At 33.3% G+C, this 27,686-nt stretch overlaps 3 protein-coding genes across 3 annotated transcripts; 1 reads left to right on the top strand and 2 right to left on the bottom strand.

Moving 5' to 3' along the window:
• Positions 1 to 17,261, top strand: LOC112727914 (disease resistance protein RPP2A-like). The gene is given in 9 exon segments (XM_072209575.1): positions 1 to 610; positions 9,185 to 10,226; positions 10,622 to 11,079; positions 11,385 to 12,489; positions 12,735 to 13,013; positions 13,361 to 13,824; positions 13,826 to 14,165; positions 14,273 to 14,740; positions 15,216 to 17,261. Coding segments are annotated over 9 exon segments (4,659 nt in total). The 5' UTR covers positions 1 to 152; the 3' UTR covers positions 15,261 to 17,261.
• LOC112727916 (probable UDP-glucosyl transferase 73B6) lies at positions 6,844 to 8,512 on the bottom strand. The gene has a single exon (XM_025777856.3). The coding sequence runs from the start codon at positions 8,295 to 8,297 to the stop codon at positions 6,897 to 6,899; it is 1,401 nt and encodes a 466-aa protein (XP_025633641.1). The 5' UTR covers positions 8,298 to 8,512; the 3' UTR covers positions 6,844 to 6,896.
• Positions 15,870 to 27,160, bottom strand: LOC112727915 (uncharacterized). The gene is made up of 8 exons (XM_072208373.1): positions 26,988 to 27,160; positions 19,221 to 20,007; positions 18,788 to 19,063; positions 17,559 to 18,383; positions 16,558 to 17,130; positions 16,404 to 16,480; positions 16,099 to 16,201; positions 15,870 to 16,014 (listed from the first exon to the last, which is right to left on the bottom strand). Exons 1-6 carry the CDS (start codon positions 27,158 to 27,160, stop codon positions 16,427 to 16,429), a joined length of 2,688 nt encoding a protein of 895 aa, XP_072064474.1. The 3' UTR covers positions 15,870 to 16,014; positions 16,099 to 16,201; positions 16,404 to 16,426.
• Between the last annotated feature and the right edge of the window lie 526 nt (positions 27,161 to 27,686).

Below are 27,686 nucleotides of genomic sequence, written 5' to 3'. Positions count from 1 at the left end.
GATTTGCTTCACAAAGAAGGTATGAAGTCTGTTTACTTCTTCTCTAACTTCCTACGAACTGACAAAAGATCTTCCAGCCTCCTCCATAAGCCTCCTAAGCCTCAGCTTGTATATGATTTGAGTCAGAGCATCACTTTTAACCAGTCGCTGCTATGTCTTCCCAAAACCAGGAACCCCAATTCATATATGATGTGTACATTAGTTCCGGATTGCAGTTCCTTCATCCTTTTATTTCAGGTCTCTATGATGCACTCAAAGGTGTTGGACTGCATGTTTTAGCAGACCGCACCGAGCCCAAGACTAATATATCTGACGCAATCGAACGATGCAGAGTTTCTATCATAGTTTTCACAATAGCTTATGCTGAATCAACCTTGTACTTGCAAGAACTCGTGAAAATAATGGAGTGTCATCGGAGGAAAGTTCAGAAGGTTGTGCCCGTGTTCTATTGCTTGGATCCCTCCGAAGTATGCAATCTGAGCGGTCATTTTGGGGAGATTTTGTCGCGAACTCTGCAAGGAATCCCAAGGGATGAAAACAGGATGTTGAGTTATGGGACCGCCCTTCGACAAGCTGCTTCCATTTTACCCAGGTTTCTTCCAGATATCTGGTAATTAAATTCTCCCATGTTTTTTGATGCTTTGATCTTTATTCTTGATGAGCCATGACCTTTTGAGTATCTTTGGCTTGTTGGAGACTAGAGTGGAACGTGATTTTGTCATTCAATTCTTATCATGTTCCTCTGATAAATGTGCATATTGAACAATGTTTGTGAAGGTACCAGAGAGTGAGAGGGTTTGAAGAGAGTTGGGAGAGAAAACAAAGATAGAGAGAACGAGTAAAACGAGCGACTAACAAAATTTATTATTTTTTTTTTGTCAACATTTGACTAATTTTAAAGTAAATTCTAAATTCTAATTGAATAAAAAATTAAAAATAAAGTGTTGCTTCCTAACATTTTTCGTAGGGGCTATCAAAATTGAGATCAAAAGATAAATCGATTCTTGACTTTTTGGTCTATAAATTTTTAAGTCTTTGAGAATTTAAAAATATATTTAAGTCATTGAACCTCTTTAAAATATGTACACATTAATTTTTGGATCTAATTTGTTCCATTTTTAAAAACTCTCTCACGTATGTATTCGTATCAACTAGATCATTACAACGAAAGTTATGTTTGATTTTTTGGTTGGGTCTCACGGACCCAAGTGAACATGAAGGATCATGTCTGGGTTTTGAAAAGCTCAGAGACTTAAATGTATTTTCAAACTCTCGAGGACTTAAATGTCCGCTGATCAAAAGGTTAATGACCTATTTGTCATTTTTTCCAAAATTTATTAATTTTGACCATTGCTTAGCCATCAAATCAATTTCTTTAGAGTAATGCTAGGGAAGCAAAAGGGAATTAGCCAAAAACCAGCCAAATACGTTTGGGTGAATTCAAAATTTCTATGAGTTAATATATATCTGCTAAGTATCAGAATGTTTCTTTTTCATACTAAATGGATGTTCTTTTATATATTTTTCGAATTTTTTTGTATTACAAATGTGAATGTCTCTATTTCTTTAAAATTTCATAATTTTTTTTAAATTATAACTGGATATTTCTTTTGTTAAATATTAGGATGTTTTTATTCATATTAAATGGATGTTTTTTTTATATTTATGTAATTATTTAAAAATTCCTTTTGACTAACATCAAGTGTGTAATTTGCGGTCAACACCCTTCTCTTAAACTACCCGTTCATCCTTTCAAAACCACATCTGAAACCAAATCCCGACCCCAACCGAGAGCCCCCCTCCTCTGTCCGTCCACCTCCCTTCATCTCTTATACTTCTTCTTTTGTTTAGTCCAGCTAAAAAAAAAAAAGAAACGAAAAAAAGAAAAATTTTTCTTTTATTTAAATTTCTGCATCTCTTTCTTGGTTGCTGGCGGTGCCCGAGGGCACACAGTTGCAGTGCTGGCAGCAAGTTCTATAGGCTCTGCGGTAGAGATTTGAACGAGATGATAACCGGCACCTTGCAGCACATACTCCGTTACAGAGGAGTGAGTTCCAGTGAGGAGGCAGAGAGAACCTGAGAGAGAGGGATTTGTGTGTGTGATTGTTGGAGGTGAGTAGGTTAATATGAGAGAGAAGAGGAAGGTTTTTATAGTTTTAATTAGGTTTTAATTAAATTTTAAATTTTGAATTTAAAAAATTTAAAATTAATTAATTATTAATATAAATTAATGTGGTTTTGTTTAGTTTTTGGCTGGTAACTTTTTGGTTCCATATACTTTTCCATTTCTTTATTCTAGTATCTTTAATTTAGTAATCCAACAACATATCTATTTATAATATATAAAAGCTGATACTAACTTTCTTCGCAATGAATTTAAGCCATCTTTTCTTTGCTAATGATGCCAGTATGCCACATCAGCAATTCTAATGATTTGGCAAAAGATTAAAATCAACCAATCACTATTTAGTAAAATATTTTTAAAAAATTAAAACAAAAAACTTTTATCTATTATTATTCAATTGAAACATCAAGTACTAATTAAATGTAATAAATATACATTAAAAATGCCATAATAATGATAATTATGAAAAAATTCAGTTACAAATATTCAAATTCTACAACTTATACATATTAAGATTCTTACTACTCTTTATTTCTTAATCTCTTATATTAATTGTCAAAAATTTCTTAAATTTAATATAACATTTTTATATGTTTTTCATTCTCATTCATTCATTTTTTTAAATTATTTACAAAAAAAACGCAAGAGGTTGGAAATTAGAATTCCAAGGATTAATGAATGCAAAACACATTACTGTAAAAAATGGTAGGAAATTAAAAAAATATTTTAAGTAAAGATTAAAAAATATCAATTTATGTCCCAAACATCTAAAGAATGAAAATAACATTAATATATGCAAACATATAAATAGAATGCAAACAAAAAAAAATAAAAAAATATTTTTTTATAAACAAATTGATTATATAAAATAAAATATAATTGATGATAAGACATAGTATTTGTATGACATGGTTTTTTTTTTTTCCAAAGATAAATATTATTTTATTAATATAAAATAAAAGTGTTTCCATAAGGAAGTACAAAAGAATTGGGTATTCCCATTTATCATCAGCTGTGACTGAAAGACTAAGAGCTTAAAGGAGAGTAAAGTAAGAGTAAAGAAAAAGTAGCATCTATCAGGTATGGTTCACGAGTTCACGCACTAAATTGCTAGCTTCTTTCACTATCTCTGGTGCTGGGCTTATTACCTTCTCAAAAACACACCGATTCCTCGCTTTCCAAGTGCTCCAACACAACGCCGCTATAAGGAGGGTCTTTTGTCTACCGTCGAATTGAGCCACTGCCCAGGATAAGACTCGTTGCCACCAATTGAAAAAAGTTTCTTCTTCTCTCATCCATAGGTCAGGGGTTATTAAGCTTAGGCTCTATATTATTGAAGACAGGGGGCATTGGAACAAAGCATGAGAAATTGATTCAGCCTTCAACATGCATCTTGGACAAGTGACAGGAGTGGATGCGAACCGGCTGTGAACTTGTTGTAACACCGGAAGCTTTTCATGAAGACTCTTCCATAGAAAAATCTTAATTTTATGTGGTAATTTCAACTCCCAAATGCTATTCCAGACTCTGTTGTGTATGTTCTGGGACCTCAATGAAGTAGGAGAATGAAAGAATCCATAAGCAATTTTGTATCCTGACCCAACTTCATATATACCAGATTTTGTCCAGCACCAATTAACTTCATCCTCCTCCTCTGTTGGTTTGATTGAAAAAATTTTATTGCATATATCAACTGAAAAAATCGACTCAATCAGATTTTTATTCCAACTTCTATCAGGATTTAGTAACGCACTAACGTAATACACTTGCATATTTGGCGGGATTGTGAGTGCATTTTGAGGGACATTAAGGGGCACTGGTGGTGGGAGCCAGGGGTCATGGAAGATGCGAACATTAGTGCCAGAGCCTATTTTCCATAACAAGCCTTTCTCGATCACCTTGCGCCCTTCAAGAACACTTCTCCAACCCCATGACGGTACGCTTCCTATCTCTGCATGTAGGAAATCTGTATATCTGAAATATTTAGCTTTGAGCATTCTTGATATAGTAGAGTTAGGGTATTTCATTAGACGCCAACATTGCTTGCCCAATAAAGCCAAATTTTGCGCCCTTAGATCCTTGATCCCCAGCCCTCCATCTTTCTTTGGTCTCGTCATTGTGTCCCATTTAATCCAAACCATTTTTCGTTCTGCGCCTTTTTGACCCCACCAAAATTGCGAGAGCATGCTATGAATCTCAGTCAACAGCGTGTCCGGGAGCTTGAAACAAGAGAGTGTATAAATAGGAATCGCCTCCCCCACCGCTCTCAATAGCGTGTGCCTGCCACCTGATGACAATATACTTCTTTTTCAACCCATAATCCTCTTCTGAACTTTATCCTTGATAGCTCCAAAGGTTGCTTTCTTTGATTTTTGAACTATAGATGGCAGTCCCAGGTATTTGTCTTGTGCTCCGATATGTTCAATATTTAGTGTCTGAGCAACTGCTAGTCTTGTGTTCTGAGGAGTGTTGTGACTGAAAAAGATAGCCGACTTATTCAAATTGACTTTTTGCCCACTAAAACCCTCATAGGTCTCTAGCAATTCTAGAATGCTTTGGCTTGTATTAGGTGCGCTCTTGCAAAAAAGGATTGAATCATCAGCAAACAAAAGGTGATTAATTGTTTGGCATCTCCGATTAACTTGAACTCCTTGAATTAATCTGTCTTGCTCTGCCTTGTGTAGCAAGAAGGAAAGTCCTTCTGCACAAAAAAGAAAGAGATATGGAGATAGGGGGTCACCCTGTCGGATGCCCCTATTTGGCCTAAAATAGCCAAATGGTTGACCTTCCACAACAACAGAGTAAGAAACAGTCGTTACCAATTTCTTAGTCCAGTTAATCCATTTAGCATCAAACCCCAGCTTATCCATAATATACCATAAAAAATGCCATTCAACCCTATCATAAGCCTTGCTCATGTCTAGTTTAATAGCCATCTCATGCTCTGCCCCACTTCTCTTATTTTTCAAATAGTGCATACATTCGTGGGCAATTAGAATATTATCTGAAATGAGTCTTCTTTTGAGAAACGCACTCTGATTTGGACTTATAATTTTATTCATAATACATTGTAATCGGTGCACCATAACTTTAGAAATAATTTTATACATAACTGAAGACAAACTGATCGGTCATACCTGAGTCATATCACTGGCATCTGGCACCTTTGGAATCAAACAAATTTGAGTATGATTGAAGCTTTTTAAAATTCTGCCACTGTGAAAGAAACTTCTCACTGCCTTAAAAATGTCACCTCCAACTATATCCCAGAAAAAGTGAAAAAACTTAGCTGTAAACCCGTCATCACCAGGAGCACTCTGAGCATGAACACTAAATGTAGCTCTTTTGACCTCGTCCATAGTTACTGGCCTTTGGAGCCTACGGTTCATGGAAGCTGTAACCTTAGACTCCAAATCCTCTAAGTATGGATTCGGATCAGCCGAACAAGAAGAAGTAAAAATATCGCAAAAGTAGTGCTCAGCTACCTTTGCAATATCCTCCGGTTTCGATGCAATCTCATTGTCCCTCCCCACTAATCTCCAAATTCTGTTCCTTCGCATCCTTGATTGAAATTTCTGGTGAAAGAATCTAGTGTTCTGATCTCCTTCTTTTAGCCACTTGATTCTAGATTTTTCTCGCCAATAGCTCTCTTCTTTCAAATATGCCAGCTCCAACTTCTCTTCCAAACTGGTAACCTCCTCTCCCCCATTGATTCCAGCCACCCGCAACTCCTCTAGTTTAGCTTGAAGGTCTTCAATTTCTTTCCGGGAGTTTGCTTTGTGAGTTTTCTACCATTGAACTAGTCTATGTCTACAAACTTTCAACTTTTGGGCCAAGGAGAACATAGCCGAGCCTACAACTTCCATTCTCCACACTTCACTGACAATTCTCTTGACATCCTCTTCTCCACACCAACGTTCCTGGTATTTAAACCGCCTTTTACTATGCCAGGATTGAGGTTCGGTTTCCATCAAAATTGGAGCATGATCCGAGCCTGACTCTGTGAGCCTGTGCACCACTGCATTCGGAAACTTCAACTTCCATTCCATCCCAACTAAATAGCGGTCAAGCCTCTCCTTCACCAAATCCTCCCCTTGTCTTCGATTTGTCCACGTGAAAGGGTGCCCCACCATTCCAATATCCACCAATTCGTTACTGTCAATAAAATTAGTGAATGTTGCAATGGTGGTTGCTGATTTTTGGCCTCCACCCTCCTTTTCCGCTTGGCTTGTTATAGCATTAAAATCGCCTGCTATTACCACTTTTCCTTCCATGTGTTGGCTCATTGTTATAAGCTCCTCAAACTGTAAGGATCGAATTTGTTCTGAACAACTCAAATGGACACCAATGAACGGCCATACCTCACTGCTTCCGACTTCCTTAATTTCGGCTGCCACAAAAAATTCTCCACTGCTAATAATTTGAACACTGATGCTGTCCTTCCAAGCTAGCACAAGTCCTCCTGCCACTCCTGCCGGGTTAACAATATGCCAGTTTTTGTAGCCGCATACCCGAAGTTTTGCTTCCACTTGTCGAGATTGGTTCTTTGTTTCACTTATAAACACAATCTCGGGGGAGTGGGATTTACAGATCCCTTTTACATGGTTGTTGAAATAATAAATAAAAATGACATTACTTCATCATAAAAATATGATTTTTTTAAACTAATATGTATATATATATATATATATGGTATTATATATCATTTGAGCTATAACTTATTGGCAAGAAAATACCCTTGTGATTTAAAATTACAACTGAAGTTGCTAAATTAAAACGAGTAATCTATTTTTAAAATATGGGAAATCATTGCTTGTGTGAAGCCAACTCCACAATGAGTGGCGAGTGCATCTAAATCAGAGTACGATGATCCTCCCTTTTCCACAGCGCTCTTAGCCAACTGAGACAACACTTTAGCCTTATTCCTCATTTCCTCTGCTTCTTCTCCTACCATTATTTTCTTCACACCTTTCTCCACTGCCTCCCATTTAACCGTATCCCCTATCAATCTCAACCATTTTTTCGCGCCAATGGGCACTCCGATTTTAAGAATCTCAGTCACCAATTTCTCATTGTAAAACTGCTCTGCCGCAATAGGCCAAGTTACCATTGGCACCCCAGCAGTCACTGCTTCTAAAGTCGAATTCCAACCACAATGAGTAACAAAGGCTCCGATTGCTTGGTGCTCAAGAATCAACACTTGTGGCGCCCAACCTCTTATGATTAGTCCCTTTCCTTCCATTCTCTTCTCAAACCCCTCCGGTAGCCACTCATCTCCATCTTCCTTGCTTTTCTTCACTACCCAAATGAAATGTTGCCCCGACACCTCGAGACCAATAGCAATGTCTCTTAGCTGAGAATCCGGAAAATTCGCAATGCTTCCAAAGCAAACATAAACAATTGAATTGGGCTTCTTTGTGTCAAGCCACTTCAAACACTCATTTTCATCAATAGATGCATCTTTTCTTCTTTGAGCTTTGTCTTGAGTGTCGTCCTTGTTTATAAGAAACAAAGGTCCAATATGCCATGCTTTTCTTCCAAGAACATTCCTGAAATGATCTGCATAATCTTTCTCCAGTTCGTAGAAACTATTAACCATTGTTCCATAGCTCTTCTTATCTGATTCGATTGCTTCCTTCGACAATTTGGCGATGGGGTGCGTGCCTTTTCCTTCGTTGTGCAAAGCGAAAGGCGGCATCTGCATCCTTGTCATTTTAATCTCATCCGGTAGATTAGGAATGACAAAGTATTCCGAATCGGAAGAAACATTCTTGTGAGGCTCATAGAGTCTGGTAGATTCACTAACACACATGAAGAAGAAATTAGTTCCATGAAACATAATCCTAGGAATCCCAAACTTAGCAGCAGAATCAGTAGTCCATGGATAGAACATATCAGAGACAACACAATCAGGATTACGCTGAATCAATAACCGCTCAAATGGTTCTTGTAGAAACCTAGTGGCCTCAAAGAACAGAGGAATCTTATCCGATGAACGAATAAAGTCAACGTTATCGCAACCTTCAGGTAAACCAAAGTCAACTGGGCGAAACTCGACGGTTTTGACGCGGATACTACCTTGAGGTAAACCAAAGTCAACGGTGGGAATCATGTGGCCATGAGCTAAGAAAGGAAAGAAGAATATGTGCAAATTACACTCTTCACTACCCATGTTAAGCAAAAATTGTTTAATTTCGCAGATAAATTGTTGAGTTTAATTTAGAAGTAAGAAAGAAGGTTAAAGTGAAGGGATTGCGATTATGGTTTTGAGTGTGAGGAGTGAATAGGAATGGAGTTTTGTGCAATTATTATAGAGGTCATTCTGCTCATCGAGCTTCTAGATGAATTAGAAAATTGCTATGGTTTTCACCAATCATAAATCCCCGTTTAAATGATGACGGAGAGATTTGAAACTTTTGATCTACGACTTGGTGCCTGCAGATTATTCAAAGTCCTCGCCACTAGATCAAAGTGATTGAAATGATTGGTTTCGGTTTGAAAATAAGCTCTCTTAAATAATAACTATAACTTGAAAACAGAAAGAAAAGGGAAAAAGGTTAAAATTTTATATCAAGATAAATCAATATGAACGATATAAGATAGACTGGAGTAATGTGTGGGTAATAATTTTCACACGCACTGTATTGACCAATTTGAGCCATTTTGGCATAATGTCATGGTATACGTAGAAGCCTTGATCCCCTTTTGCTTCTAGAAGCTTGCTGTCGTTTTCGGATAACCCAATTGGGTGTATTGGACAAATAAGTTGTTAATAAATTTTATTATAAGATAATTATATTCTCAAAAACTATGATTTAAGATAAATTATTTTTTTTAAAATGACACAAAAATTAATTTGTCTAATAAAAATAATTTTTAAAAATTTTTAAAACAATTTTTTATTAAAAATTAAAATGTCTAGTTTTATCTTATAATTTTAAACATTGATAGCTAACTAATGGCCAAAACAATAAATTCTCACGGTCTTCTAACATTCCCCTATCCTTAATAATTTGTATTATTGGTTAATGATTATGCTTTATATTTATATTTTTTCAGTAATAACAGAAAAGTTATGAGCCATATAGTTGGACATGTTACATCCTTGATAGATTCAAAGAAATTATTCATTGCAAAGCATCCGGTGGGAGTAGACTCTCGTGTGCAAGATTTGATTCAACTCTTAAACAATCAGAAAGCAGATGGTGTCCTCATAATAGCAATATGGGGAATGGCGGGAATAGGTAAAACTACAATTGCCAAAGCCCTCTACAATCAAATTAGCCACAATTTCGAGGTGAAGAAATTTGTCCCAGACATCCAGGATAGGGAGGAGGATTATCTAAGGAGGGAGCTTCTTTTGTTTTTTAGAGACCAAGTTAAAAGAAAAGCGCATAACTTTGACTCAACAAGAAAGTTATGGTGGGAAGGAGTTCGTTGCTTAAAGGTACTTCTTATCCTTGATAATGTGAGAAGTGAAAGAGAGCTGGAGGTTTTGCCAGTAACTCGTGAAGGCTTTGGTCCAGGGAGTATAATAATCATCACGACAAGGACTAAACATGATCGACCTCATGCGATTGGAGTTAATCATATATATAGAGTGAAAGAAATGGACTACAACGAATGTGTTGAGCTTTTTAGTTGGAGCGCATTTAACAAAGCCACTCCTGAAAGAAGTTTTTCTGGTCTTATTAATTATGCAATTGAATATTCTGATGGACTGCCACTGGCTCTTGTGTGTGTTGGCTCTGCTGTATCTGAAAAAAGTATAGAAGAGTGGGAGAATATATTGGACAGCTTCAAAAGATTCCCCTTTCAAGATGTATGGCAGGTTTTAAAAGAAAACATAGATTCTGTTGGATCTGAAGAAAAGAAAATATTCCTTGAACTAGCTTATTTGAGACATCTCTTTATTGGAATGAATCGAAATGATATAAGTCAGATATTACAAGAAGCTGGACATTATGCCGCAACAATAGCAATTAAAGGACTTGAAGAGCATAGTCTTGTGTGGTTTGATGAGGACAAGCTTTGCATGAATCGTTTGCTACAAGAAATCGGAAGAGAAATGTATATGAAGGAATCATCCATTGAGCCTCAGGTTTGTACGATGTTATGGTTTATGAGCACATAAATTGATTCATAGTTGCCATTTGTTTTTGAAACTCTTTTTGGAACATAACAAAAAGAAAAACAATTGCAAATCCCTTAATCCTGAAATTTCACTCCTCTCCACCCTATTTTTAATAATTATGTAATGTGCATACTGAAAATCAGCCACTAATCAGCCACCCGTTTTACCAAAATAAATTCATTAACAATAAAAATAAACTTTTTAATATAATAAATTGTTAAAAAACTTTTACTTAAGGTGAATGTATCCTACTAGGGAATAAAAAACTTTTAATTCAGTTTATAGTGTATGCTGCATAGATTTAATACTTGTCCAAAAGTTAGTTCAGTGTGTTTTATTTTAACATTTAAAAACTTATGCAGCAAAGGCCATATGATGTATTCTTGAGCTTTCGAGGCAAAGAAACTCGCTCAAAGTTCATCTCACATCTTTATGCATCTCTTGAAAATGCTGGTATCTATGTTTTCAAGGACGAAAACGGGCTAGCAAGAGGGGAAAATCTCTCAATCTCGCTTCTGAAAGCAATTGGAGAGTCTAAAACTTATATCATTATTTTGTCACCAAATTATGCATTTTCAAGATGGTGTTTGCAAGAGTTGGAAGACATCATGATATTTTGTAAAAATAAAACTCAAAAGGTGCTGCCAGTATTCTACCATATAGATCCCTCGGAAGTGCGAAATCAGACTGGTAAGTTTGGACAAGCTTTTGATAATCTTATGAGAAGATACCCGGACAAAATAAGAGGCAAGGAGCAGAGTTGGAGGAAAGCACTCCGTGAAGTTGGGTGCATTGCAGGGCTTGTCATCCGAAAATCCAAGTAAATTAATTAATATCCTTCATATTTTGCAGGAATCTCTCTATTCTATCTACAGGTGTTTAAATATATAAAGTTTGGACAAATTCTAAATTTAAGAATTGCATACTAAGATTCTTTTTCTTTAAAATTTCTTCCGATATAAAAGCATATGAAATTCTTACTGATACAATTCAACTTAATTTTGTCTAACTTGCGTGTGTTTATTTTCTTTAAGCAACATTATACTTACAATGAAACTAAAACACCTTGAGAAAGTTGTAAATCTTCTCTTACTGTGTGTATAATCTCTAGTGCCTACGGTGCAGGAATGAAAGTAAGGATATTAAGAACATTGTTGAACAAGTTACTCATATGCTGGAAATGAAGGAATTGTTCGTTGCTAATCATCCCGTAGGAATTGAATCTCGTGTTGAAGAGGTGATTCAACTATTAAAAGACCAGCAACAAGAAAATCCTCTACTACTTGGTATATGGGGCATGGGAGGGAGTGGTAAAACAACCATTGCCAAAGCGGTTTATAATAAAATTTTCCGTGGGTTTGAAGGTCGGTGTTTCCTCCTAAATATAAGAGAAGTTTGGGATCAAGATAATGGAATTCTTCATTTACAACAACAACTTCTTTCTGCTATCTACAAGACAACGAAAATAAAGATTGAAAACACTGAATCTGGAAAATCAATATTAGAGAGAAGACTTGGCCAGAAAAGGATACTTGTTGTACTTGATGATGTGGACAAATTGGAGCAGCTAAATTCTTTAGCTGCAAGTCATAAATGGTTCTGTCCTGGGAGCACAATAATCATCACAACAAGAGATGAACATCTTCTTCGTTGTCTTAGAGTTGATACGTTATATAGTATGAAAGAGTTAAATGACAAAGAATCCATGGAACTTTTTAGCTGGCATGCATTCAAAGAACCATGTCCAAAAGAAGAGTTTGCTTCACTTGCTAATGAAGTTGTTTCATATTGTGAGAGATTGCCACTGGCTCTTGAGGTAATTGGGTCACATCTGTTTAATAGGAAAGTATGTGAATGGAGGAGTGTTTTGAATAAACTCAAAACTATTCCAAACAACTATGTACAGAAGAAGCTTAAAATAAGTTTTGATGGTCTAAGTGATGATAGGGATAGAGAAATATTTCTTGATGTAGCATTTTTCTTTATTGGAATGGACAAAAATGATGTAACTGATATATTAAATGGCTGCGGGCATTCAGCTGACATTGGAATAAATATTCTTATGGAACGATGCCTTATTACTGTGGACACTAAGGGAAAACTTGGCATGCATGGTTTGCTGCGAGACATGGGAAGAGAAATTATTCGCGAGAGTTTGCCAATGAAACCTGAGGAACGTAGTAGGTTGTGGAATCCAGATGAAGTGCTTAATGTATTATCAAAAGACATGGTAAGAATTTCAAGTATGTTTTCAAATTCATACAACAACAATGATATATTGTGAAAACTTTTGTTTCATCCTTTTCAATTATATTTTCAAACAAGGGAGAGGAACTTCAATTATATTCTATTCTCTTGAATTTTTATGATTCTACCTGATTGGAGTTTTAGTTATTTGACTTTTTTTTTCAATTTTTTAGTGCTCTTTTAGCTACCCTTAATCCAATTTTACTTTTTGGTTCCTATAATTTATAGGGAACAAAAGCTATTGAGGGACTTGCTTTGAACCTGCCAAAGTCACTGAATCCAACCCACTTAAAGACAGAAGCATTTAAGGAGATGAAGAGACTCAGATTGCTTCAGTTTGCGAATGTGCAACTTGTTGGAGACTTTAAATATCTTTCAACAGATCTTCGATGGTTGTGCTGGCATGAATGTCCTCCAGAATATACAACTGCAAACTTTTATCTGGGAAATTTAGTTGCCATTGACTTCAAATATAGCAAACTCAACCTAGTATGGAAGAAGGGTCAGGTATAAATTCTGAGTTTTATTTACTTTTGTGGTTGAACATAGCAAACTTCAAACAAAGAAAACTTCAAGAAAAAGTGAGAAAAACAAAGCTCGTGATCTTTTTAGACATGTTGAAAGATTGGAGAGCTTTGCATTTTTATAGGTGTTTGTGTTGTGTTTTGTTTTTTTATATGGGAACTCTATTCCCCCACCTTTTCTGTATTTCTGTTTTCTCATATTAATGAAATTCTTATAAAAAAAAGTATATACCTATTAACAAATTTCTAAAAACAATTCAAGTGAATTTTCATATATTCAAATCTAGTTTTTTTTTAGTTCTTGAATTCATCTCCTTAAAATTCTTGCAGATGATGAAGAATCTAAAAATTCTCAATCTTGGTCATTCTCAACACTTGACACAAACTCCTGACTTTTCAAATATGCCCAATCTTGAAAAGTTAATACTCAAATATTGCCCAAAGTTGACTTCGGTTTCTCATACCATTGAACATCTCAAGCAAGTTCTTCTAATCAATTTGAAAGGGTGTTCAAGGCTTCGTGTACTTCCAAGAAGCATCTACAAGTTGAGATCTCTCAAAACTCTCATTCTCTCAGGATGTTCATTGATTGATAAGCTAGAGGAAGACATAGAACAGATGGAATCATTGGCAACTTTGATGGCAGATAAAACTGCCATAACACAAGTGCCTCATGCACTACTAAGATTAAAGAGCATTGTGTTTATTTCTTTGTGCGACTTTGAAGGATTATCGCGCAATGTGTTTCCTTCAATCATTTGGTCATGGACCTCTCCAACAAATAATTTCTCACCCCAAGTCAAATATTGTTTCCTTAATAGTTCCAAATAGAAATTCTCAAGGCCTATCATCCATCATCAGAGGGCTTCCACAGGTTCAGAATGTTGGGCTGGAGTGTGGCTCACAACTTCAAATAGCAGATGTAGCTTCTGATGATACTTTTAAAGTCACAAACTGCAATGAAATGATAGTAACATCAAGTGCATCAAATGTCTCAAAAAGGAGTACCTCATCATTAGCTGGTTGTTGCAGCAAACATGACATTATTGAAGATGAAATTTCCTTGAATTTAATTTTAATCCAAATGGGAATGAGTTGTTCTGTCACAGAGGTACTTAGAGAGAATATTTTTCAGGTTTGTCTCTATTGTCAACCTATTCACTTGATTCAAACATTAACTGTTTGAGATTTACACCTTACATTTACATTCCAATTCTAAAGTATGTTTTTTTGATTGTGCAGAAATTTAGTCCCAGAGTACCTGGAGATTGTTTGCTTCCTGGCAACAAGAATCCTGATTGGTTAGCATACAGTAGCGAAGATTCTTCTGTAACTTTCCATGTCCCTCAAGTGAATGGGCGTAGGTTAAAGACAGTGTTGTTGTGTATAGTCTATTCTTCTTCCCCAAAAAATGTACCGTCAGAAGCCCATATTGTCAAAAATCTGTTTATCATAAATCACACAAAAACCACCCCTTATGTCTATGATGGAGATACACTGGCTTCACTTAAAGATGAGGAGTGGCAGAAGGTAACATCAAACCTTGAAGCTGGTGACAAAGTGCAGATTGTTGTTGTTGCGGGGTTAGGATTCACAGTGAAGAAGATAGCAGTTTATCTCGTATATGCAGATCAACAAGCTGAAGGTATTGTTTGTGCTGACGATATGGTAGCATATGCAAATTTCACTGTTCATGGTGGCGATAACAATGTAAGTGCTAATTGTCTAAGTATCTACGAACATTATTTTAAAGTATAAAATTTATTTCGTCCATGTTATGTTGCAGGCTAAATTTGATAGAGTTTTTAAAGCAAAATTGCACTTTAAGGACTTGGTTGATATTTGCATTTTTATTTGACTCCTATATTTTATGTTACTACCTTTAAGTTTATCTTGGGAGTGCTGATATTATTTTGAACTTCAAATTAACTGCTGCTGAAATGATCAACTTGTAGAAAGTCTTTTCTGCTGTCATTAAAAATGTAAAAGTACATTTATTCATTTTGCCACCTTATATAATATGCTCACACTCGCCTATACTATAAAGAAGTATGTAATTGTTGAAACTTCATATTCAATTACACATTAGTTCTCTCCGCTTTTACTTTCTCTATGTTTTTGTACTTATTTTGTTCATTTTCTCTGCTGATTCTGTGTAAAACTAATGCTCATATCTTATTTTCAGAAAAATTTGAAGTCACTTGGAAAACGAAAATTCCAGAGAGTATGATTATCAAGGAGTATTGTCACTTGTCAATTTAAGTTGAAGTTGTAAGTGTAGGCTAAGAAAGATAAAATTTAATTTGTGGCCTAGATCTAAAATTATATGTTTTCCTTCTAACCTCGGGATCATTTTTTAAAAAAAATTTCTGCACATACTTTTCCCAAAACAACATTTCAATGCACGATGCTCGTAAAGGTTTTAGTTAAATTTTCTGCTTATTGCTTTCTATTAAATCTAACTCATTATATGGTTTTAGTTTATCACTTGTGATACCAACTTAAATTTAAGTCTATCAGTTTTTCTAATACCCAACTTTACACAAGCTGTTTATATAATGTGAAATTGATGACAGGGATGTAAGTATTGGTTCCAGATAAGTTGCAACAAGAGGTGCACTTAACTTTTAGGATGCTATTAAGTAGTACGCTTTAATGGGAGAATAAAAAAATGTTGCTCAAGCCATCTCTGATTAATAGTCTAAACTTTTCCACTCTGAAGATTAAGTTCTACATAATAAGGAGTATAAAGGAGACTCTGCTGATCTCTGATATTTATAGCGTTTTACTATTCTACGTTTAGATTATGTTCGACGCTCTCTATATATAATGTATGAAGAATTAACACCACATTTGTCGTCGTGCTCACCAACATCATACTCTGTTCAGCTGCCCCTTTACTCTTTGCATTCCAAAAATGCCGTACATCCTTTCAATGCTTATTACATCCATTCACCAGCCTTTTTCATGATGCCAATGTCAACCTAAATACAAGTGCAGAAAAAAAAAAGTTCATGGTTTAGAAAATAAAATGCAGCAATCAAATAGTTAAATAAGCACAAACCCACATTAAGTCTTTTCTGAATTAGATTCATGAAGGCCAAGATACAAGTAACGAGCTCCATCTGGATAGAGAAGGTGGAGATATAGTTTCTTGTGCAGATAAGACACCTGAAATCATCATTATCGTTCTCATTTTAAACTACAGCTTGTTTATTTACTTCTTGTGAGATTCATAGCAAAAATCCATGACACAAGAACCGCGCTGTACGCGCAGCAGGGCTGAGGCAAGGAGCCCGAGGAAAACCCAGACTAGATTACAATTTTGCCTAACTGGGAAGTAAAGCAGCATAGGAAGGCCATCATATCATACCTTGAAAATTAGATCTTAAGTTGTTACAATTTTGCTCTGTTGCAGTTGAAGCAATTCAATTTGTCCAACAACTTGAACTACAAGAACCAAAATGACAACAATTATGTTTATGTCAAAATATAGAACGTAACAAACTTACATCCATCACACTTACTTTTTTATCTGTGCCGGAAACAGGAATCTTATTACTGATTGCAGGTGTAGCATCAACAGCAGGGACACTGAAATTCTTATCTCTCATATCATCAACATTAGAAGCATCTTCTTTCTTACCAACAACCATGCTATTCACAATGACATCTTCTTGGCATTCATCAATGTTTTGGTCGATCGACTCATCATGAATGAGGTAAACTGCAGTGTTCTTCGCAACGATTCCATCCCCCAAAACAACAACCTCCTGAACTTTGTCACCAGCTTCAAGATTTGATATGACATTCTGCCAATCTTCATCTCTAAGTGAAAGCAAGGTATCTCCCTCATATAGATAAGGAGTGGTCTTTGTGTGATTAATGATCAACAGATTTTTAAGAATTAGGCCTTCATATGTCATGATATCTGGGGAGGAATAAACAATGCACAATGTCACTGCCTTCAAATTATGCCCTTTCACTTTAGGGACTTCGAAAATCACAGAAGAACCTTCACCATTGAAACTTAACCAATCAGTATTGTTGTCACCAGGGAGCAAACATTCTCCCACATCACTGGTACTGGCAGCCAGTTTCTGAATGATTAATGATTCAAAATAACATATGCTTGGTTAAGAATACAAATTTCACTTGTTCAAGTAATAAGTGTATAAGATATGACAGAGTATATTTTAATGATTTGCAAATCTAAGTGTTAATTTCTCTTTGCAGTTGATCATATAAACAATTCATTGGTTAGTTTTCTGCAAATAATATTTGTGCCTAAGGTCTTTTGTTTGCTCTTGTTTTCTCTCTTTCTAAATACTCTCTAGATTAATTCCAGTTTTACTAACCTAATTCCAAGAGTTAGTTTAAGAGTTGAGAAATGCCTTATAAATATCTTGTAATACTACTTTTGCTAAAATTATTTTTAAAAAATAGAAAGAATCTATCTATATATATAGTAAACGAAATAAATTAGAAGAAAATAAAATTTGATAGTATGAAGACAGATATAACAAACCTGTGAAATGCTTTCTCTGAGTATTTTTGTGACCGGACAGTTCGTTACCATTTGAATTAAAATGAAACTGATGGTAGCTTTTGATATAGACATGTCACCTTGACTGCGACAATCAACTAAGGCTGAGGTATCCATTTTTAAAACATGTGATATGGCTGGTGGTGCTTCCAGTTCCTTACAATTTTTTATATTGATGGCATCCAAGGTAAAATCTCCGGTTGTTTGTATTTGTGAACCGCTTTCTAACCTGATACCCTGAATATTTGGGAGCTCTCCGATAATGGATGATGTACCATGGAAGCTATTATTTGGCACAGTTAAAGAAACAAGACATGAAACATTTGCATATGTTTGCATTTGGGGTGAGAGGTTATTTGTTGGGGAGGTCCATGACCAAATGATTGAAGGAAACACATCACGGGACAATCCTTCAAAGCCACACAAAGAAACATATACAATGCTTTTCAATCTTATCAATGCATTTGGCACTTGTGTTATAGCAGTTTTATTGGCCATCAAAGTTGTCAAAGATTCCATCTGTTCTAAATCCTCTTCCAACTTGTTAATTTCTGAACATCCAGAAAGAATGAGAGTTTTCAGAGATTTCAACTTGTAGATGCTTCTTGGAAGTATACGAAGGCTTGTGCAACCTTTCAGATTGACTAGAAGAATTTTTTTAAGATCTCCAATGGTATGGGAAACCAAAGATAGCCTTGAACAATGTTTGAGTATTAACTTTTTAAGATTAGGAATGTTTGAAAAGTCAGGAGTTTCTGTCAAATATTGAGAATGACTAAGATTGAGAATTTCCAACTTCATTAGCATCTGCAAAAAATTCAATAAAAAAAAATAAATAAATGAAGAAGCTACCTGCTCTATACTATATTGATGAAATTTACAATTTAAAAAATTTTAACCATTTTATGATATAATATTAAAGGATTATCTTAGGTAACTAATAACTTTTTTGAATAACATGAACAACCACCAATCAAATCAAAACACACTACACCTCCAAATTACCCACCTAAATCTTAATATTAGAATAACCATTCGCACACCTAGTAAAATAAACATCCGATATATCCATTGTTCACATTGTTTAATATTTTCATTGTCTACCTATATCCATTGTTCACATTGTTTAGTATTTTCATTGTTTACATATACTTTTCCTTTTAAAATACACCTAGCATAGTTGTTTATTGTTACATCATAAATAATCGTACCTGCCTCTTCTTCCATACTAGCTGGAGATTGCTATATTTGAAGTCAATGGCAACTAAATTTCCCTGATCAAAACCTATAGTTGTATATTCTGAAGAACATCCATGCCAGGACAACCATCGAAGATCGGTTGAGAGGTATTTAAAGTCTCCATCGAGTTGTACACCACCAAGTTGAAGCAATCTTAGTCTCTTCATCTTCCTAAAAGCATTGGTCTTCAAATGAATTGGTTTCATCCTTGACAACTTCAAAGCAAGTCCCTGAATAGCTTTTGTTCCCTTTAAAATAAAATAAACAGAAAAACAAAATGCCATGGTTAGATAATTATTTGTAGCCTCTAGTGAGTTTAAATGATATTTGAAACCCAATTTCTTATTAGGATCCAAGAAACAATATATAACTCAAAAATCAAATAAAAATCCATGAGATTCATACCATGTCTTTTGATAAGACATCAAGAACTTCTTCTGGATTCCATAATCTACTGCGTTCTTCGGGTAAAGGTAGATTCTCACGAATGATTTCTCTTTCCATATCTCGCAACAAATAATGCATTCTAAGTTTGTTCTTAGAGTCAATTGTTACAAGAGATCGTTCCCTGAGAACACTGATCCCAATTTCAGTAGAATATCCACAGCCATTCAATATATCAATTACTTCGTCTTTGTCCATTCCGATAAAGAAAAAAGCTATATCAAGGAATATTTCCCGATCTTCGTCATCGTTTAAACCATCAAAGCTTATTTTCAGCTTCTTTTGTATTTGCTCATTGGGAATGTTTTTGAGTTTCTCCAAAACACTTATCCACTCTTGTATTCCCCTTTTAAACAAATGTGATCCAAGAACCTCAAGTGCTAACGGTAATCTCCCACAGTAGGAGACCACTTTACCTGTAAACCCGACAAATTCTTCAATAGGAAATGGTTCCTTAAATGCATGCCAACTAAAAAGTTCAACAGATTCTCTGTCACTCAACTTTTCCAGCCTATATACCTTGTCAATTCCAAGCCAATTAAGAAGACGTTGATCCCTTGTTGTGATGATTATTACACTCCCTGGGCAGAACCATTTACGATTTGCAGCCAAAGCATTTAGTTGCTCCAATTTGTCTACGTCATCAAGTACAACAGGTATCTTCTTTTGGCCAATTCTTTCCTCTAATATCACTTTTCTAGATTCCACGTTTTGTATCTTTAGTATCGGGTTAATAGTCAAATTCGTCCTGACAGATCACTTATTCTTCAAATTAGTCTTTAAATAATTTTTTTAGTCATATTAGTCCTTGAAAGATAAAACGTAACTCAAATTAGTCCTGCAGTTAGTTAGATGACGATGTTAAGTGCCACGTGTCACCAGATGATTGGATGACGTATTAGGTCAGTGACACCTAGTACGTCACGTGTCATTTGACATATAAAAAAGTTATTTATAATCAAAATAGTCCTAAAAGCCCAAACGTAAGTCAATTTCATTCCTAAAATTTTAAAAATTAATCAAATTAGTCCTTATATATATTTTTTATTTTTACATAATATTAAATTTAAAATATTATATGATAGTACTAATTTTAATATTATTTTTAGATCTTAATAAACAAAATTCTCTTCACATAAAATAATAAAAATAATTAAATTACTATAAAATTATTTTGTCATTTATATTTTAAAGTTTTACATTTTTAAATTGTAAGTTTTCTATATAGTGAAATTTTTTTATTTAAATGAGTTTATCAAATTATTGTTGATTATATATTTAAAAATTTAATATTTTAAATCTCACTAAATAATATAGTAGTTATTTTAAAATTTAAATCTTTTAAAATTTTTAAAATTATAATTTATATTATTGTTTAATTTATATGATAGAACTCAATAATTTAAAAACCGATTTGTAGGATCATTTGTTGAATAAAAGATTAAAATATTTAAAATAACTACTATTTTTATTTAGTGAAATCCAAAATATTAAAACTTTTAGTATATACTAGTTATTAAGATTCAACAATAATTTGAGTTCTATTATATAAATTTTTTATATTAAAATATTAAGATTTAAGAAGTGATTCAACAAATTAATTTTTTAATTATTGAGTTTTACCATATAAATTAAACAATAACAAAAATTATAATTTTAAAAATTAAAAAAATTTAAATTTTAAAATAACTACTATATTATTTAGTGAGATTTAAAATATTAAATTTTAAAATATATAATCAACAATAATTTGATAAATTCGTTAAATAAAACAATTTTACTATAAAAAAAATTACAATTTGAAAATATAAAATTTTAAAATATAAATGACAAAACAAATTTATAATAATTTAATTATTTTTATTATTTGATGTAAAGAGAATTTTGTTTATTAAGATCTAAAAATAATATTAAAATTAGTACTATCAAAAAATATTTTAAATTTAATATTATGAAGAAAAAATAAAAAATTATATAAGGACTAATTTGATTAATTTTAAAAATTTTAGAGATAAAAATGACTTACGTCTGAACTTTCAAGGACTATTTTAATTATAAATAACTTTTTTACATATCAAGTGACACGTGGCATGCTAGGTGTCACTGACCTGACACGTCATCATCTAACTAATGGAAGGACCAATTTGACTTACGTTTTATCTTTCAAGGACTAATATGACTAAAAAAATCATTTGAGGACTAATTTAAAGAATGAGTGATCTTTCAGGGACGAATTTGACTATTAACCCCTTTAGTATCATTTATCTATTACTAGCGGCTCAATAGACACATGTGCTTATTTAGCGCTTTTCTATTATTGTGAAGAGATTAATTTTTATGATTTTATTTTTAAAATTATAAATTTAATAAAATAATCAAAACATTAAGAATAAAAAAAATTTAAAAACAAAAATAAAAATTTTATAAATTATTTAACTTTTCTTTGTGACAAATTATTTAACTTTTAGAATGTATAAAATTTATAAATTTAAATTAAATAAGATATTAAACAAATTTATTATGTTGTTATTATGTGTAACAAAATAAAAATAAAGATTTTTAAAAATATTATTTACAATTAACTATTTAAAAATGTTATTAAATTTATTTATTTATTTTTAATAGTATTTAATTTAAAGCTGAGATAAAAATTTATATTCAAAACACTCTTTATCTTTATGTATAATTTCAATTGATAAAAAATATTATTTTAATTTTATATTTAATTCTTTAAACTATGTTTAATTGCATTTTTTTTCAAAATTATTAATTTATATTTTTATTATATCGCCTCACTATATCAAATACTATTTTTTCTTTTACTATATATTATTCTCTATATACATACATGTCATTGTCTCACCGTCACTATTATATTACCTTGTTCTCCTTTCTCATTTTTTTCTTCTCCTTTCACATTCTCTTCTTCCTATCGTTATTAATTATTATCAAGTATCATCATCGCAACTTTTACTCTTATCTATCACTTTAATTTATAACTATTTATTGTGTTAACTTTTATGAGTTGTTGAAGTTTTGCTAAAAGAATTAAGATATAAAGTATTTAAATTATTTTAAAATTATCAAAATTTTATGTCAGTAATCCTAAAAAACAATATCAAAATATATTATTTTCAACCAAAATAATAAAAAAATAGTACGTAATTGTAAATTTTTTAACTAATAATTATAAATTTAAGTCGCAGTTTAATATAGCACCTTAGAACAGAAGGCAACTATTGCTATTCACATTTGACTACTATTTTATAAGTTTCATATTTATTTTATTGTGCACATCAATTAAACTATACTTTATTATTTCATTTTACATGTTTTGAAATAATGTCATCGTATTATAAGGATGGGATTATTTTTCATAATCTAATACAAAATCTTCTTATTATTTTGTTCCTCATTTGAATACTATCCATAAAAAATATTTAGTTAAAGTAAAACACTATATAAAGAGAGATAGAACACTTTTAGATTTGTCCTTCTTGTTTGCTTCTTAAACCTCACTAATAAAGGGTTAGAGATTACACTTTACATTCTCAATTTTTTTAACAATTGAGAGGATCCATTCCCCACTTAATATACTCAATTTTAATAGCTTTGATGGTAGTGATTATTGTAATTAGTTAAAAAGTTTCAACTTTTTCTTTCTCTTTCTAACTCTCCCTACGATTTTGAACAAATTTAATTTTGTTATTAAATAATTTTTTTAAGTTTAGAATATTTTTAACTTCCTATATAATAAGTATTTTTTAAATTATCTAATGCATAAAAGGTTACCTCTTTTCATGTATCTTGAAAGTTAAAAATTAAAGTTAAATGATATTAGTTTTTTTATTAAGTACAAAAATAAACATTAAGTCTAAATGATATTAGTTCTTTTATTAAGGTAGAAAAATTCCATAAAAGGGTAATATTAAGTCCCATGTTCTTATATATGAGAACATGTACCATTTATTATATTATATATAATCTTTGTACCATATAACCAGAGGTGAAAATCTATAAAGTCATTACAAAGAGTTGACTACGACTTTAGTTTCCAATTTTTTTGGACTATATTTACCCTCTAACAAATCATTTCATAAAGTAAATTATAAGGACAAAATAGTCATAAAATTTATTATGAAAATCTAATAACCTCCCACTAAAATAAAAACAGTTTTGTTACTTCTATAACTATGATAACACATCTCCTAACAAAAAATATAGTGTCTGCAAATTGTTAATAAATCAGAAAATGGACTAAGTGAACATAAATGTCTTTACATTTTTTACCATCTTCATGTTTTGTTTAATTCTATGTTAATTTTAGTTTATATATATATATTGTTAGGATTTGGTTGAATTAGTCCCACATTGCTCAGGATAGCAAATGGAGTGGGTGGCCTAGGCTATAAATATGAGGCTAAGTTCTCCATTTGTTTTTTGCACCAGTCAGAAACACTTTAAGCTTGTATCTGATTTTTCTTTTCCTCTGTACTCTTTATTAGAGAGTGTTGTGAGGTGTAGTTAGATATTTGCTTTGAGAGAGTGTGGGTGTACTGGGGTGCCGGTGAGAGAAAGAAGTCTATGTGTTGTAACAATTTTCACATAGTGATATTCTTTGGTTGTCATTTGACAACGGCCGTGGTTTTTTCTCCGGTAATTGGAGTTTCCACGTTAAATTCTTGTGTTGTGATTGTGTCTATTTTATTTCTCTGTCAAAGGTGTTTTCTCAAGGGGGAATGGTGTATTATTCCCAACAAGTGGTATCAGAGCTTCGGTTCGGTAGGATTTATTCTTAGTATGCTCTGTGGTTGCAGCCTAGTCTGACCTTCCACATCAGAAAAGAATTTTGTCCTGTGGCTTGAGGTTGATCTTTGGTTGCTGTTATTGTTGCTGGAAGGCAGTGTGACACTGTGAGAGTGCTGTTTGGAAAGGTTCTGGCTAAGGAAAGACTTGGTATTTAAGTGTGTCCATTGTGACCCACCTCTCTTTCCTGGGGACCCTTCCTAGTGCACGGTTGAGTTATACTATTCCAGTATACGGTTGCAACAATGTCAGGATATTCAAGTGCTGTGAAGCTTGAAATAGAGAAATTTGATGGAAGAATCAATTTTGGCTTGTGGAAAATACAAGTCAAGGATGTGTTGATACAATCAGGTTTGCACAAGGCGTTGAAGGAGAAGATCTCTGGTTGCTCTCTCTACGAGAGAAGATGATGTTCTCTAGAAGACAAGAAGTATCCTCATGGTATTACCGCACTACCATGGATAAGGATAAGTTGTGGCAATCGGGTCCACAATTGCACACGGGCATTGGTTGGCGTTGAGATGCAAGGTGTGTGGCGGAGTTAAGTCGATGGCTGAAGAACTTCCAGGAAAAGCCAATTTGGAAGTTGCACCATGAATTTTCAGCAAGGTTTCGATCTGTACCAAGGTGAAATGCTTGGAGTGGTCTAATTCCAAGTGAGTATACTTTCATGGTGGAGTATGATAGTTCTCTGAACTATGATTGTCGGTATAGACAATGGCAGCAAAGAATTGTCGGTGTTGACAATGGAAGCTGAAGATGTGTGACTATTTCAATCAAGGTGGAGATTGTTAGGATTTGGTTGAATTAGTCCCACATTGCTCAGGATAGCAAATGGAGTGGGTGGCCTAGGCTATAAATATGAGGCTAAGTTCTCCATTTGTTTTTTGCACCAGTCAGAAACACTTTAAGCTTGTATCTGATTTTTCTTTTCCTCTGTACTCTTTATTAGAGAGTGTTGTGAGGTGTAGTTAGATATTTGCTTTGAGAGAGTGTGGGTGTACTGGGGTGCCGGTGAGAGAAAGAAGTCTATGTGTTGTAACAATTTTCACATAGTGATATTCTCTGGTTGTCATTTGACAACGGCCGTGGTTTTTTCTCCGGTAATTGGAGTTTCCACGTTAAATTCTTGTGTTGTGATTGTGTCTATTTTATTTCTCTGTCAAAGGTGTTTTCTCAATGGGGAATGGTGTATTATTCCCAACATATATATGTATATTATTTTATCAATGTCTTTACATTCTTCACCATCTTTATGATTTGTTTAATTCTACGTTAGTTTTAATTTATATCCTTTTATTTAAATATCCCTTGTACTCTCACTAGTAGTTTGATTTCACTCTAATTATTCTATTAGTTTTTTTTTAATTTTTTTGAAAAATCTACCAATTTTATTCTTCAAGCACATTTTTATGTGTTTCTCTTATTATCGCCCTTCTCCTTCCTTTCAACAGCCTCAATTACATCGGCTTTAGCGTCTTTCATTGCTTTCATCACTGTAGTTGCAAATTTTATTCGGTTTCACGCATAACTTCCACTTACATTTTCTCTTTTCTTTAGTTTATTTATTTAATTTATATTTTCAGTCATTCTTCTATCCTTTTAAAAAATAGTTTTATCTTTTTTTTTTACGTTTAATTACTCTATTAGTCCCTATAGTTTTACCAAATTTTTAATTAAGTCCCTATACTTTTTTTCTTTTTAATTGGGTCCCTACAGTGTTTTTAATTTTGTAATTACGTCCTTTTCATGTTAAAAATATTAAAATTAACATAATATTTTTACCAAAATACATGCAGTCAAAGATTTAATTAAGTTTTTAATTATAAGTACCTTCAATTTACGAAAAAATATTCAGTTAACTCTAATATTTTTTATACTAGGAAGGACTTAATTACAAAATTAAAGCAGTGTAGGGACTCCATTAAAAGGAAAAAAAGTATAGGGACCTAATTAAAAATTTGGTAAAACTATAGGGACCAACAGAGTAATTAAACCTTTTTTTTATCAATTTGATGTAAAAAAAATTTTATCTTATCAATTTGATGTAGAAAGAAATTTTTTTTATCTGATATTTGTTCTTATATTTTTATTAATTTTTTTATAATTTTTTATCTAATTAAACAATCTTTTTTAACATGTCAATAATTAAACTTAACTTCTTTTATAATCAGTAGTTTTTGAATCATCTAATTTATAAAAAAAATTGCATCTTTTTATCTATTCTAAAAATTAAAAAATTAAAATTAATATTAGTACTTTTAGACTAACAGAATTAAAATAAAATACAAAAATAGTTTTTGAATAAACATAATGCAAAATTTTAAATCTCAAAAAATAAAATAATTATAAGATAAAAAATTTATTTAAGCATAATTTTTGTAAAATACTTTATGAATTGACATAAATATAAAATGAACTTTGAAATTATGATGTGAGCACTACTGACCACAAAAATAAAAGATGACATATAAATACACAAATTTTTTTCTTTAAAAAGAATTCCTTAAATATATACTCAATGCTTTTCATTAAGAATAGTTATTTAAATTTAAATCCAGGGCAATTTACTATAATAAATAATATGGAAACTAATTTTACCAGAATGCACAAAATGAAAAATGAATATCACGTGCAACGAGAAATAAGCATATACCGCAACAGGGGTGTTGCGGTTTACGCCTGTTGCGGTTTACGTGTGGGCGTAAAATGTGCATAAACCGCAAGAGGGGTGTAGCGGTTTATGCGTTAGTATACAATTTATATAAACATAAAACAAAGTGTGTGGTTAACAAAAAAACATACATTACATACACCTAATTCAATGGAAATAAACTAAGTACAAACACATATAGTACAAAAGTACATGGTAAATCCGACATACATAGGTATCATCAATGAGAACATAAAATAGTAAGCTACGGCTCCTGCCTGTCCTCATCCTCATCGTCAGAGTCATGTCCAAATGCGCCCAGAAGATGCGACCCTGTACCACATCGAGCGGCCCGTCTCACTCTGGCGGGCCTCTGGCGCTGCTGTGCTGGAGGATCGACCGGCATGCCGACGCCATATGCAGATGCAGGCGTCCCTCCCATGCCCAACCAACTGTCATATGGACTGCCAGCAGGCTCATTCAGGTCTACATGTAGCTGGGACTGGAATCCATGAGGGTCAGACGTCTGCGGCTGGAATCCATGAGGGCCAAATGTCTACTGCGAGCAGGCTCATTCAAAAAATCCATGACTGCAGTAGCTACAGGGGACCTGCCAAGTTTTTCACGTTTCTGTTGGCCACCCGACACATGCAACGATATAGCCAGGCCAACGCTGCTGACCCCTAGCTATAACTGCCCATATCATCAAGCCTCACCACAAAGGGCAACCACCGTATATGAACCCGGTTTCCACTCTTGTCACCGAACAACTGAGTGGAAAGCAGCATCATAATATAAGACCGTGCATATATGCGTACGGTCTCCTCCGTAGTATCATCTGGCAGCACCCTGAACCTCTCATGAAACTAGGTGAAGTGGACTGTATACTGCTTCACCTTATTATGTGGTGGAAGCTCGCTAAATAGTTTCTCAAACCACTCCCACGTCGGTCTGCCTACTTCTATAAA

This window comes from Arachis hypogaea, chromosome 12 (genome assembly GCF_003086295.3).
Source record: "Arachis hypogaea cultivar Tifrunner chromosome 12, arahy.Tifrunner.gnm2.J5K5, whole genome shotgun sequence".
NCBI lineage: Eukaryota > Viridiplantae > Streptophyta > Magnoliopsida > Fabales > Fabaceae > Arachis > Arachis hypogaea.
The sequence above is the reverse complement of the archived record's forward strand: the minus strand, read 5'-3'. Positions and strand labels throughout refer to the sequence as shown.